Source organism: Papaver somniferum, chromosome 11 (assembly GCF_003573695.1).
Source record: "Papaver somniferum cultivar HN1 chromosome 11, ASM357369v1, whole genome shotgun sequence".
NCBI lineage: Eukaryota > Viridiplantae > Streptophyta > Magnoliopsida > Ranunculales > Papaveraceae > Papaver > Papaver somniferum.
The window spans coordinates 101774254-101786340 of record NC_039368.1 but is presented as its reverse complement, the minus strand read 5'-3'; the positions used below and the strand labels follow the sequence as shown (position 1 = coordinate 101786340).

Sequence of the window (12087 nt, the reverse complement as noted above, 5' to 3'; positions counted from 1 at the left end):
TTAATATGTAGTGCCAATGTATAACATATGTTACTACATACTACATTTGTTCTATGTATGTTACTACATATTTTACTACATACTACATATTAATACTAGTATACTAGTAATTACTAGAATACTAGTATACTACTAGTTATTAGTTACTACATATTACATATGTTACTAGTTACTACATATTACTAGTAATGTTAGTAGTTACTAGTATACTAGTAATGTTACTACATACTACATATTAATACTAGTATACTAGTAGTTACTAGTATACTAGTATACTATTAGTTACTACATATTACATATGTTACTAGTTACTACATATGTAATATTACTAATAATGTTACAAATGTTACTACATATTACATATGTATACTAGTTACATATGTTATTACATATTACATATGTATACTAGTATGCTAGTAAACTAGTATTAATACTAGTATATACTAGTAAACTAGTATGTATACTAGTAAACTAGTAAACCCTAGTATTCTAGTGGACCGCACATCCATGGGTCATAGGCCCTATAACAATAACAATCATATATATATAAGGAAATATCTATTTAATATCTTTGTATTAATCGTCGTTCCCTTTTTAAATAAAAACATTTATTAATAGTACATCCCGTTCACAAATAATAATAATATCCAATTTATAAATTTAATATATTAACTTCAGTTTTGGTAATAACATAACACTAAATAGGACTAGTCAAGGGTTAGTCATGACATTTTATAGGATTTTCTTAATGTTTTGACAAAATCAATTAGGACAATTAATTAAGGACGCAGAGAGTATTGTTTTCCCTCAAAAAAAAGAAAAGCGCTTAAAATCCTTAATATTTTGATAAAATTAATTAGGATAGTTAATTAAAGACGAAAGGAGTATTGTTTTTCCTCAAAAAAAAAATGCTCTTAAAAGAATGAGTATTGTCGAATTATCTTCTAAATATTTTGACTTTCAAAAGTCAAAAAACAATTTTTGGGTATGCATCCGTTATAAAGTTGCTTTATTTTATTTTTTTGCTTAAGCTATATAATGTTTGCCCGTTCGGATGCGAATTCTGCTTTCCAAGTTTTTAGACATCCCTCGACTCCCTTATTCATTTGTGATTGATTGGAATTTAGAGCCATTAGACCGACCATGACAACAATTGAGAATACCAGTAGTTTAATGGAAGAAGGTACAGCGGGAAAATTCGTTTTCTTAGGTGGTAGTGCCGTGCATGTTCTAGAGTCACCCGGAACGTGACAACGTGTTAGGAAGCATATTAATCACTATGCAAAAGACTACGTTAAGCCTTCAGTTAACACAATAGATCTACATTCCAAACCCCCTTCCTCTTCCGCTCATGAATATTCAATACCCACAAAAACCTTCACCAATATTCCCACTTGTAAGGACTCGACTATTGTCATCGTGGCTTTTACTCCCTTTTCTTCTCTTCCTGGCTTTATTACTCGGTATCATTGGCTTTCCTCTTTATCAATCTTCTTTTCTAGGTATCAATTTTCAAATATTTTCAAATTCCAAGTGTGACTACACTAACGGAAAATGGGTTCGAGACAATGTAACTTACACATCAGAATTTTACACCGAAAACTGCTTGTTCCTTGATCAAGGTTTCCGTTGTCAAGGCAATGGCAGAAAGGATAACGATTTTCGCAATTGGCGATGGCAACCGAAAGATTGTAATCTCCCTAGGTAAGGGGAATAACGGATCATGATCACGTATTTTTAATGCTTGTTTTAATTTTGTTAATACGTTGGCCTTGCTCATTTCAAAATGATATATATACATATAGGTTTGATGCAAATGATCTTTTAGAAAGGAGTCGAAACGGGCGTATAGTTTTTGTTGGTGATTCGATAGTCAGAAATCAATGGGAGTCTATGCTGTGTATGCTAGCAAGATCAATCCCAATGAATCAGACATCAACCGAAATTTATGAGGAGAACGGGAACCCTATTACCAAACACAAAGGGTTTCTCTCTTTTAGATTTCGTAGCTACAACCTCACTGTGGAATACTACAGAAACCCTTTTGTTGTCTTCGTGGGTCATCCACCGTCGCCATCGAAGAATTCATCATTATCCTCCACTGATAATAAAATGATTAAGAGTACCATTAGAGTCGATAGTCTTCATGCGGATTCCAGAAAATGGATTACTGCAGATGTTCTTGTGTTTAGTGCTGGACATTGGTGGACGGACGATAAGACTATAAAAAAGTATGGTCAGCTTTATTCATACCCTTGACTTAAAAATGGGATTTAACTCTTATATATATATATATATAATCTATGAAATTAATTAATTTGTTGAACTGAATGCAGGGGTGTTTTCTTTCAACAAGGTTCAACTGTGAATATAACGATGGATGTTAAAGAAGCATTTAGAAGATCACTGCAGTCATGGAAACGATGGGTGCTTCAGAAATTGGACCCTTCCAAAACTCATATCTTCTTTAGAAGTTATTCACCTAGTCATTTCAGGCAAGTAGAAGTGTGACCTTGTATAGGGGTCTTTTGTGATGCCTTTCTTAAGTTCATCGATCAAAATCGGTGATGTCTCCGCAAAACTTCCTAGCATGCTCATTGGAATTTTCTACATGCAGGGAAGGAACATGGAACAAAGGGGGTAGGTGCGAAATGCATACTGCACCAGAGAGTAATGATGATTCCGAGCTACGGGAGCCGAATACTGAGCCATGGAATAACATTATGATCTCAGAAACATGTGATGAAATTAACAGCAATAAGAAAAAGAAATCATCAAATATTGTGGAGTACTTAAACATAACGTATCTAACAAACATTCGAGTTGATGGTCATCCATCAAAATATTACAGCGGAGGCACTATAAACACGCCGCCAACAAATGTCACTATTCCTGATAATATCCAACAAGATTGCAGCCATTGGTGCCTCCCTGGAGTTCCAGATACGTGGAATCATCTTCTTTATGCTCAGCTCCTGTCTAGAGGTTTTAGAACCAAACTGTAGTTCCAATTATCATTTGATTTCATGTTTGTTACATCTGGGTATACAAACCAACGGATCACTATATTCGATCGACTGCTTAGATGAAAGCTCTAGGCCCACGCTTGGTGTTATTCCTACTTTACCACCAAAGTGGAGGAGGATACGGTGGCTTGATAACTTGATTTTATTCCCGCTAAATTGTAGTAAAACAAAAGCTTTGTAATTGCACCAAAACGCCAGTTGTATTTCGTATTTTGCTGCATTTGTACTCGGTGAATTTCAAAACACAAAATATAATGTGTGTCAAACCGTTACGAAGCTTTGTAACTTCACGCAAACTTGACAACAGTAGTAATTTTCATCATTACGAATACTTTGTTGGAAGGTATGCCCGGAAGTTGGTTTTCTAGGGAGGTGCAAATTATTGGCGTAGACTGTGTAGCACACGATGCTGCGTCAAACAAGGTGTCACAACGTGTTAGGAAACTAGCAGCGGTAGTTTTCCAGGTTTTGGTCAGCCTCTATCAAATGTCCAATCTCAACCCTCCAACGATTGGGTTAATCCTAACTATCCAAAGTGAAAACTAAAGACAAATCCATTTTTCAGATTTTTCCCACTGTGAAATCCATGTCCAGAAATCTCCGGGTGCACACCCATTCTCGATGATAGAATTATGCACAGATCCATAATTTTGAGAAATTTTATTTTCATTTTTCTTCTTTCCAAACTACTAAAATCACCCTGATTCATCTCAGATCTCATATCTATGCTCTTCTCTTGATATAGACAGCTTGATCACCATATCAATCTTTGATTTCCAGACGAAGAAGAATCGATAATTTTTTTTATCAAAGTTGAATCTGAAGATTCAATCGTAATCAACAAATCTGAAGATTCAATCGTTATTAAAGATTTTGAAGGATTAAGAAAGGGTTGGAAGTGAATTAGAACTCAAGTTAAGGACTGATGAGTGTATCTCGGATTTGATTTATAACAGTGAAGTGAAGGAAGTGATTAGTGGTGTTTATATCTCAACGGGAGTTGTTCTTGAGAGAAAGAAGACTCGATTGATGAGTTTGTTCACATGGGTTTATGTTAAATTTGTACTGTGAGGTTCTTGTACTTGATTTGGAGGATGCTCTCGATTGCTGAAATGGGTGCTTGCTTAATTGGTTATCTTTGATTTGATGATGGAGCTGACTGCTTCCGTTGATTTCAGCGAGAAGACTCGGGGAAGGAAGGTATTGCTACTCCCTGAAATAAGGAGAACTGATAGGGAAGAAATGGAGATAATTGCAGTGATTGACAACAATAATTGGGGGTTCATTTGAACTGAAATTGGTTTGGTTTTAGATGCTAATGGAGATGGCGTTTTCGAATTTTCCTTAAGTCTGAATTTTCCTTTTCTTTTCCCACTACATCTGAACAAATTACTAATTCTTCTTCTTCTTCGAATTTTAATTTAGTATATGAAGCTCGAGACGAGGTTAATCAGAAGGTCAAGGAATTGAACCAAGTAGCTAAATTATTATTATTTGTGACATTTACTCAGATTTATCAGTCCGCGGAGCGGGAGCTACTTGAACAATTATTCACAAACCTTTGCAAAAACCTTGAAGAAACTATCAACTCCAATAGATTAGCTCATATGAACAAACAGTATCTCTAGTATACATCTCTTCTAATGATATTCGTATCTTGAAATTCTATTCAGTCATCATTTTTTTCTTGCTTTACCATGGTGCAGATGAAAAAAGGGATCACTCCGAAAGATTACTCGATAAATGTCTTGTCATGTGTGCTATATCCAGAGGTTGGTGTCAGTTCTGGCATATAAGCTAAAACTAATTTGTTTAATTGGGTAGCTCATTCATATTATGGTGATCATAGTTTTGTTTCCATGTATGTCCTACAGAACGTGGTAGATCTCTTTTCGAAGCTGGTGGAAGAAATCAATCAACCAGTAAGATACTTGGTTATACATATACTTTAGTAATTATGGAGATTTTCATTTTTGACAAGTCTGGATTCGATTGATTATCGGTGTTTTGCATTTTTGATTCTTGTGGCTTTCTAGTTGATCTTTTCGGTACATGTTATTGTGTCATTTTTTCAGTACAACTACACTCTAGTACTTCCGTCGCCACGAGAAATTCTAGAAACGTTTAATGTGTAGTTGCGAAAAAAATTCACTAGATCATTCCTTTGTGACACCAGAAACATGTGAATGGAGTGAGGTATCCTTCAGTTTCATATCATATTTACGAATGCTGCATCGCTCCTTGTTATAACTCAATGATGCGGCATTCCAAAAGTACATAATGTTATTTTTGAATGTAATGTGTAGTTTTGTCTTCTTATAACGTGAGTTTACATTTGGAATTCATTGTTGCGACTCTTTTACTTTCTAATGGACCATTAATCATGTTGCATCATATATCGACCATTAATCCTCAATTGTATCATGCTAATGGAGATGTCTTGTATGGGAGTTAGGGAAAGATCATTTTTAGCTGGTTTCATACGGATTGTTGTCGGAAGTTCAACAACAATGAACTGAAATTGGGTGTTTATGCTATTTTGGTTTGTATGGGAGATATTGCAACAAGAAAGATGATGATGATGTTGTTATGACTGCATAACATGTCATGCAGTCGAGAAAATGTCTGCGTAACATGTTATGTAGTCGTGAAAATGGATGCATAACCTATCATGCATCTACAAAATTTGGTGCATAAATTGTTATGCGGTCCTGAAAACTGTTGCATAACACGTTATGCAGAAACTTTTTTGTCACTATTAAAACCAACAAAAACAAAGACTGTTGCATAACTTGTCATGCACCTACGATAATATATGCATTACATGTTATGCAGTCACGAAAATAAATGCATAACCTGTTATGCACTCGAAAATATGGCTGCATAATGCATCGGGAAAATTGTTGCACAATCTTTTATGCTTCGAGAAAATAGATGCATAATGCATTATGCATCAACTTTTTATGTACACACTAATACAATGGCTACATAACTTGTTATAGATGCATAATTTGTTATGCAGTGGAGAAAATGGTTGCATAATTCGTTATGTGTCTGCAGAATGTGTTATGCATCTTTTTCGGTGGCTGCATAATGGTTATGTATCAAGTTTTCGAAAATTTTGCCTAAAATGATGATCACCTCCGATATTTTCGTGAAAAACAAAATTTTGATATTCTTGTTTTCACTCGTTGCGTAGCTCTCTTAAAAATATTTTCAATGATATAAAATTTGTAAAATTCCAAGACGCGGATTTTTAGATATGTTATATCCAAGTTGCGTTGCCAATTATACCCCTGATGCATAACCCGTCATGCAGATGCATAATCCATCATGCAGACATTTTTAATAATTTTATATAATTATGGGTGTCACGGAAATAATTATGGGTGTCATGGTACCTAAAATTAATTGTGGGCCTGACAATGAGAATATTATTTTTTTTGGGCATGCGCCTAATTTTCCCACCATGAGGCCCAATTAACTAGATTTTGGGAGCTGGCCCATCTAGAAACACTAACGTTGGAACCGTTTTTTGGGCACTACTCCGTTTTGGAGGGGGACTACTATATCTTTTTTGGATGGATATTTGAAGTAAATTTAAGTCAGCCTTATCCATATATTTATTTTAGTACCAAAATTACCCTTTCTAATTAAGTTAGTGTAATGATTAGTGAGTTAATTGATGAGATTAAATTAATAAGTTGATTTTTTCAAAAGAAGAATTATTGAGAAGGAGAAGAAGAAGATGAAGATGATAATGAAGATGAGGGTTTGGGAAGAAAAAAAGTTAGATATGTTTCTTTAAGAGACACAACAAGAGTATGATGTTTTGGGTACTCACGGATACTTCAAATTTAGTTAACGGTGCTTAAATTGGCCAAAACAATCCTAAAAATGAACAATTTACAAATTGATTTCGGTTTGTTTAAAAAATTTCGACTACGACATCTGAAGAACAGGTAGCCGAACTCATCTGCAAGTGTAGTTCGGCTAATGTTTCTGAAAACACAGGTAGATGAACTCAACTTTAATGGAGTTTTTTCTTTCAGAGAAAAGTTCTATTAGGAGAAGAAAATTGCGACGTAACCGAACTAAGAGTTCGGCTAGTAAAAAGAATTGCAACGTAACCGAACTCAATATATAGGTTTTTCAGAGAAAAGTTCGGTTAGGAGAAAAAAATTACGACGTAATCGAACTTTTTGCGACGTACCGAAATTTTTGTGACACTACTGAACTTTTTGTGACGTAACCGATTTTTTTGCGACGTAACTAAAATTTTTGCAATGTAACTAAACTAAAGGTTCGGCTGAGACATTTTTTTTTTGCAAGGTAACCGAACTTTTCTCTGGAAAAAAAAATCCATTAAAGTTGAGTTCGGCTTGTTCGACAAAGTTTTTCACATAATTCCTAGCTGAACTTCTCTCTGCAACTTCCATTTGCAACTCATTTTGATGATTACTTCTCATTTTTTCAACCAAAAATGAATGATAAGTAATGGGTTTGTGAGATTATCTTTGTTAATGATTTAAATTAAGCTATACATATAGAGGTGGTGGTGGTAATCAGAGGTGGTAGGTGATGGTCGGTGGTGGTGGGCGGCGGCGGTGGTGGTTATATACATGTATATATAGGTGGTTATTAGGTTTGTTTTAAATTAAATTAGGTTAAGGGTAGGTTAGTCATTTCCACATTTTAGGACATCCCTTATAACGATAGGGTGATATTATTATCAAATAGTAGTCCTCCTCCAAAATGGAGTAGTGCCCAAAAAACAGTTCTAACGTTATCTCAAATTCTCCCAACCAGTCGGTGTCAAACAGAAACATTTCTTCATCTGAAAACCCCTTTTCTATTTTATCTTTGAGGAGGGATCCCCTCACGCTTATATTCTCACACTATCTCACACGTTGGACGTAAAAACCAAACCATAACGGATTTGATGCTAATATTTTGGGGATGTGTTCCTCTTACCAAGTTACACATGCCTACCAAAAATGAGCACATTCTGAAATATAAAACCTGACAATCAACCGGTCTTAATTTCAATGGCTGAAAATCCGTTGATTCTCAACTGCTTATTTTTAAAGCAGTAGATGGTAGTGTTATACGTTTAGGAATGTACTCATTTTCTGTAGGTATGTAGAACTTGGTAGGAGGAACATATCCCCAAAATATTAGTTTCAAATCCATAACGGTTTGATTTTAATTGCAATAATCATATCTAACGTGTGAGATAGTGTGAGATTAAAAGTATGAAGGGATCCTTCCTCTTTAACTTTTTCTCCAGAGGATCTTAATTTTCCACCTAGTTTTGGTCCTACTCCTCTTTACAATTCCATCAGTAACATAAAGCAGCTCAAAAACCCTTTCAAGAAAAACTAGAACATGGACCAGAAAAGTTTCGGTAGGAGAAACCCTAGAAAAAACTCAAAATCCAATCACTTATATCAAAGGAAGAAGAAAATATATGCTCTGAAGTTGATCGCCTGAAAGGAAAAAGGGAAAAGTCAATGGAAATTGACTCTGGAAAATCTAGTTCAGATCTCCTTTCTAAGCTCAATGGTGTTGTTTTCAACAAAGCCTCTTTCAAAGGAACCCTAATTAAATCTAAAGGCTCAAAACCCTTAAGAAATTCAAGTCCAAATTGTCTTTAGAGGGGAACAAGCTTACTTGCCAGGGAGGTTGTTTTTCCCGTGGCTGAAGGAGAATCACCAGTTGAAGCGCAGCAGGTCATGCTCAACCAGGTTTTTTTTTTCTCTACTCTTTATTCCCTTGTTTATCTTGCATGAACTCTAATAACATGTTTACTAGAGGAACTCTTATAGTCAATGTGAAAATATAAACCACAATATCATAATTTTCCAGTATTCAGAGGTGTCATGCTTTTGGCTGTTTGTTAAAATCCTATCTTGGAACAGCAAAGCCTTGGTCCTAGAAATACCAGGAAACAATTAGGTAAAATCTTTAACACCAACGAACCTAACATCATTTTATTGTCTGAAACTAAACAACATCATGCTTTTGTTGAAGATACTCTGCATAACTCCCTTTTCTATAATTTTTTCTGTTAAAATCCAGTGGGAATTCCTGGAGGTCTAGTTATAGCCTGGGATAAATTTGTTAGATTAAATGTCCTGTGTCAGGGTGATAACCAGATAAACTGTGAAATTTGGAATGAAAAGACCAAATCTTTGTGGACGCTTACCTGTATTTATGGTATCTCTTATAAGAATAAGAGAAAAGAGGAATCTTGGAATGTTGTGAATAAAATGGGAACAAACATGTACACGCCTTGAATTGTCCTAGGTGATCTAAATGTTATCTTCATGTTGATGGTGGATTTTTGACGAAGGTGTTGATGGTGGTTTTTAGCTTAGGGTAAAAATCGTAAAACCTTGCATCTGACGTCACTCTGCAAGGAAACGGTGTCGTGAGTGCTAACCTCTCCACCAGCATATTTATTGAGCATTCAATATATTTACATGAAATTTATCCAAACTGGCGAATGTAGCAACCATTCCAAACGCTCTGTAAATTCCGGCACCTCACCAATACAAGACTCACTGAGTACTTTCATGTGCTATGTTCCCCGGCAGAACCCTTAATATCGGTATGGCATGACGGATTTGTGTTCGCTCGCAGCAGAGTAGCATGGACCTCCAAGTACCAAAATTAAGGTCATTGCACAAAATGCTCAGACGGAAAGCACACTGCATTCTGTAAATAAGGATTTTTGTGGTAGCATACAAAATCCATCCAATTATTATGATAACTCACAAAAAACTCATAAACCCGACTAACTTGCAAAAATTAGGGTTTCGCGCCCCGCACAGCACACTAGACCCCTTGGTTGAAACTATGCTTAGACAAACTAGGCAATTAAATTCGCCACAGTGCACTGGAAGTGTGGCCACGCCCTAGCTTGTCGGCCCCACTTCCCATCGATCAATCAGGTCTTTCTAAAGTCTCCACGCACACTAAAAGGAGAGCCACGCCCATGCTTGGTCGGCCCCCTATTTCATTGACCAATTAGGTTGCTCCAAACCCGTCGCAGCCTTAAAAGAGGTTTCCATACTAAGTTGGTTTCCCAAAAACCCGCGCCAACATGCCAATCGGCATGCCAAACTCGCTGAGCGCGCATGCCAGATGCACATGTCAATCGGCATGCCAAAAATACCAAGCAGCATGCCAAACTCGCCGAGCGCGCATGCCAGACGCACATGCCAATCGGCATGCCAAACATGCCAAGCGCGCATGCCAGACGCACATGCCAAGCAGCATGACAAACTCGTCGAGCATACATGCCATACGCACATGCCAATCAGCATGCCAAACATACCAAGCAGCATGCCAAACTCGCCGAGCACGCATGCCAGACGCACATGCCAATCGGCATGCCAAACATACCAAGCAGTATGCCAAACTCGTCGAGCGCGCATGCCAGACGCAAATGCCAATCGGCATACCAAACATCCAAGCAGCATGCCAAACTCGCCGAGCGCGCATGGCAGACGCACATGCCAATCGGCATGCCAAACATGCCAAGAAGCATGCCAAAATCTCTTAGTGCGCATGCCACACGCACATGCCAATCGGCATGCTGTACATGCTAATTAGGGTTTCAGCATGCTAAACCCTAATTTAGACAAAACTGCCAAACACTGACGGAAGGTAGCCATAATGAACGACTATCCTTCCTCATGAGATGCAATCTCAGCCATCCAAGTTCGCTACTGAGCTGACAGACTTGTGGGAACTTTCAGGAGACCGCCTAAAAACTATTGGCCATGGCTACCCAGGCGCCACTTGCACCATCGTGCCACTGGCATGCACGAGCCATGCCAGCCATGCCGCATTGCCACTGGCGTGCACCAAAACGCCATTGCGCTATCTTCAGGCGCCAACACAAGGTAGCCACAATCAACGGATACCCTTATTTCATAAGATGCGATCTCAGCCATCGAAGTTCGCCACCAAGCCGACAAGCTTATGGCAAGTTTTAGGAGACCAACCGATATGAGCCTAATAGCATCACATGCTATTTACCTGCGACAAGCCTCTCAATTTCAACTTAACGCACGTAGAAAAGTGTTACATGTTTTACACGAAAACACTCGAGACATCAAAACATGTCACAAACTGGGGGATACTCATCAGGGTATTGGTTTGGCGGTTTACAGCATGCGGCATGCGATACGCCCGTTACAAGAAAGTATCATGAAGCGAGGCGGTTAGTAATGGCAAGAAGTAATGGTGAAACGTATCCTTCATTATGGAAACATCAATTCCAGGCGTTACCCTTTACTCTTTTCTTCCACCACTCAACCGTTTTTACTTCCTACGAGACCAGGGTACGTTTTATTGCGACTTGTATAAATAGGTCTCACTTATTTCCACCAAACACAAGTTTTGGTCAGGAGAACAATACAATATTCAGAAATCACCTGATAGCTTTTTCATTCAGCTAGGCAGTCCAATTTTCTTATACAAGTCACGAAACACCCACACATCCAGAATCAACTATTCGGGTCTCAACACTCTCTTTGCTTCCCTCCCTAAAACCAACCCTTCTCCTTCACTTTGTGACCGAAGCAAATCTTGAACGACCATTTCTTGGTTTAGGCCAGATTTATACAGATTGATCTCTCGAATCAAAAGTACTCCCGTGCAGTACATTGTTTAGGGTTTAGACTCGTTTTTCATTCACACACACGAATTTACCAAAATCCACAGAAAATGTTTTCACCCTCAAACAATTGGCGACCACAGTAGGAGATTAATCTCTCGGTTACAATATCAATTTCTCAATTCCCGATTCTATCTTTCAATCCCGATCTCAAGATGGTAAAACTCAGGTCCGGATCAGCAACAAACCCTGAGAACACTGGCGCTGAAATTATCCCCGGCGTTAACGTTCTTTCCAGTGGTGTTAATACGCCACCTATCAACACCAGCAACATGGAGAATGTTCCTTCATGTGTTACACCCTCGATTACCAGAGCCAGAGCCTCTGCCGCGGAAAATGCTCCTTCAGGTGTTACACCTCCAATCACCAGAG

At 37.6% G+C, this 12087-nt stretch overlaps 1 protein-coding gene across 1 annotated transcript; it reads left to right on the top strand.

The window, feature by feature from the left end:
* Nucleotides 1-1143: 1143 nt before the first annotated feature.
* Nucleotides 1144-5420, top strand: LOC113324837 (protein trichome birefringence-like 9). The gene is made up of 6 exons (XM_026573124.1): nt 1144-1183; nt 1503-1704; nt 1806-2231; nt 2337-2495; nt 2618-4798; nt 4876-5420. Exons 1-5 carry the CDS (start codon nt 1144-1146, stop codon nt 3003-3005), a joined length of 1215 nt encoding a protein of 404 aa, XP_026428909.1. The 3' UTR covers nt 3006-4798; nt 4876-5420.
* Nucleotides 5421-12087: the final 6667 nt, after the last annotated feature.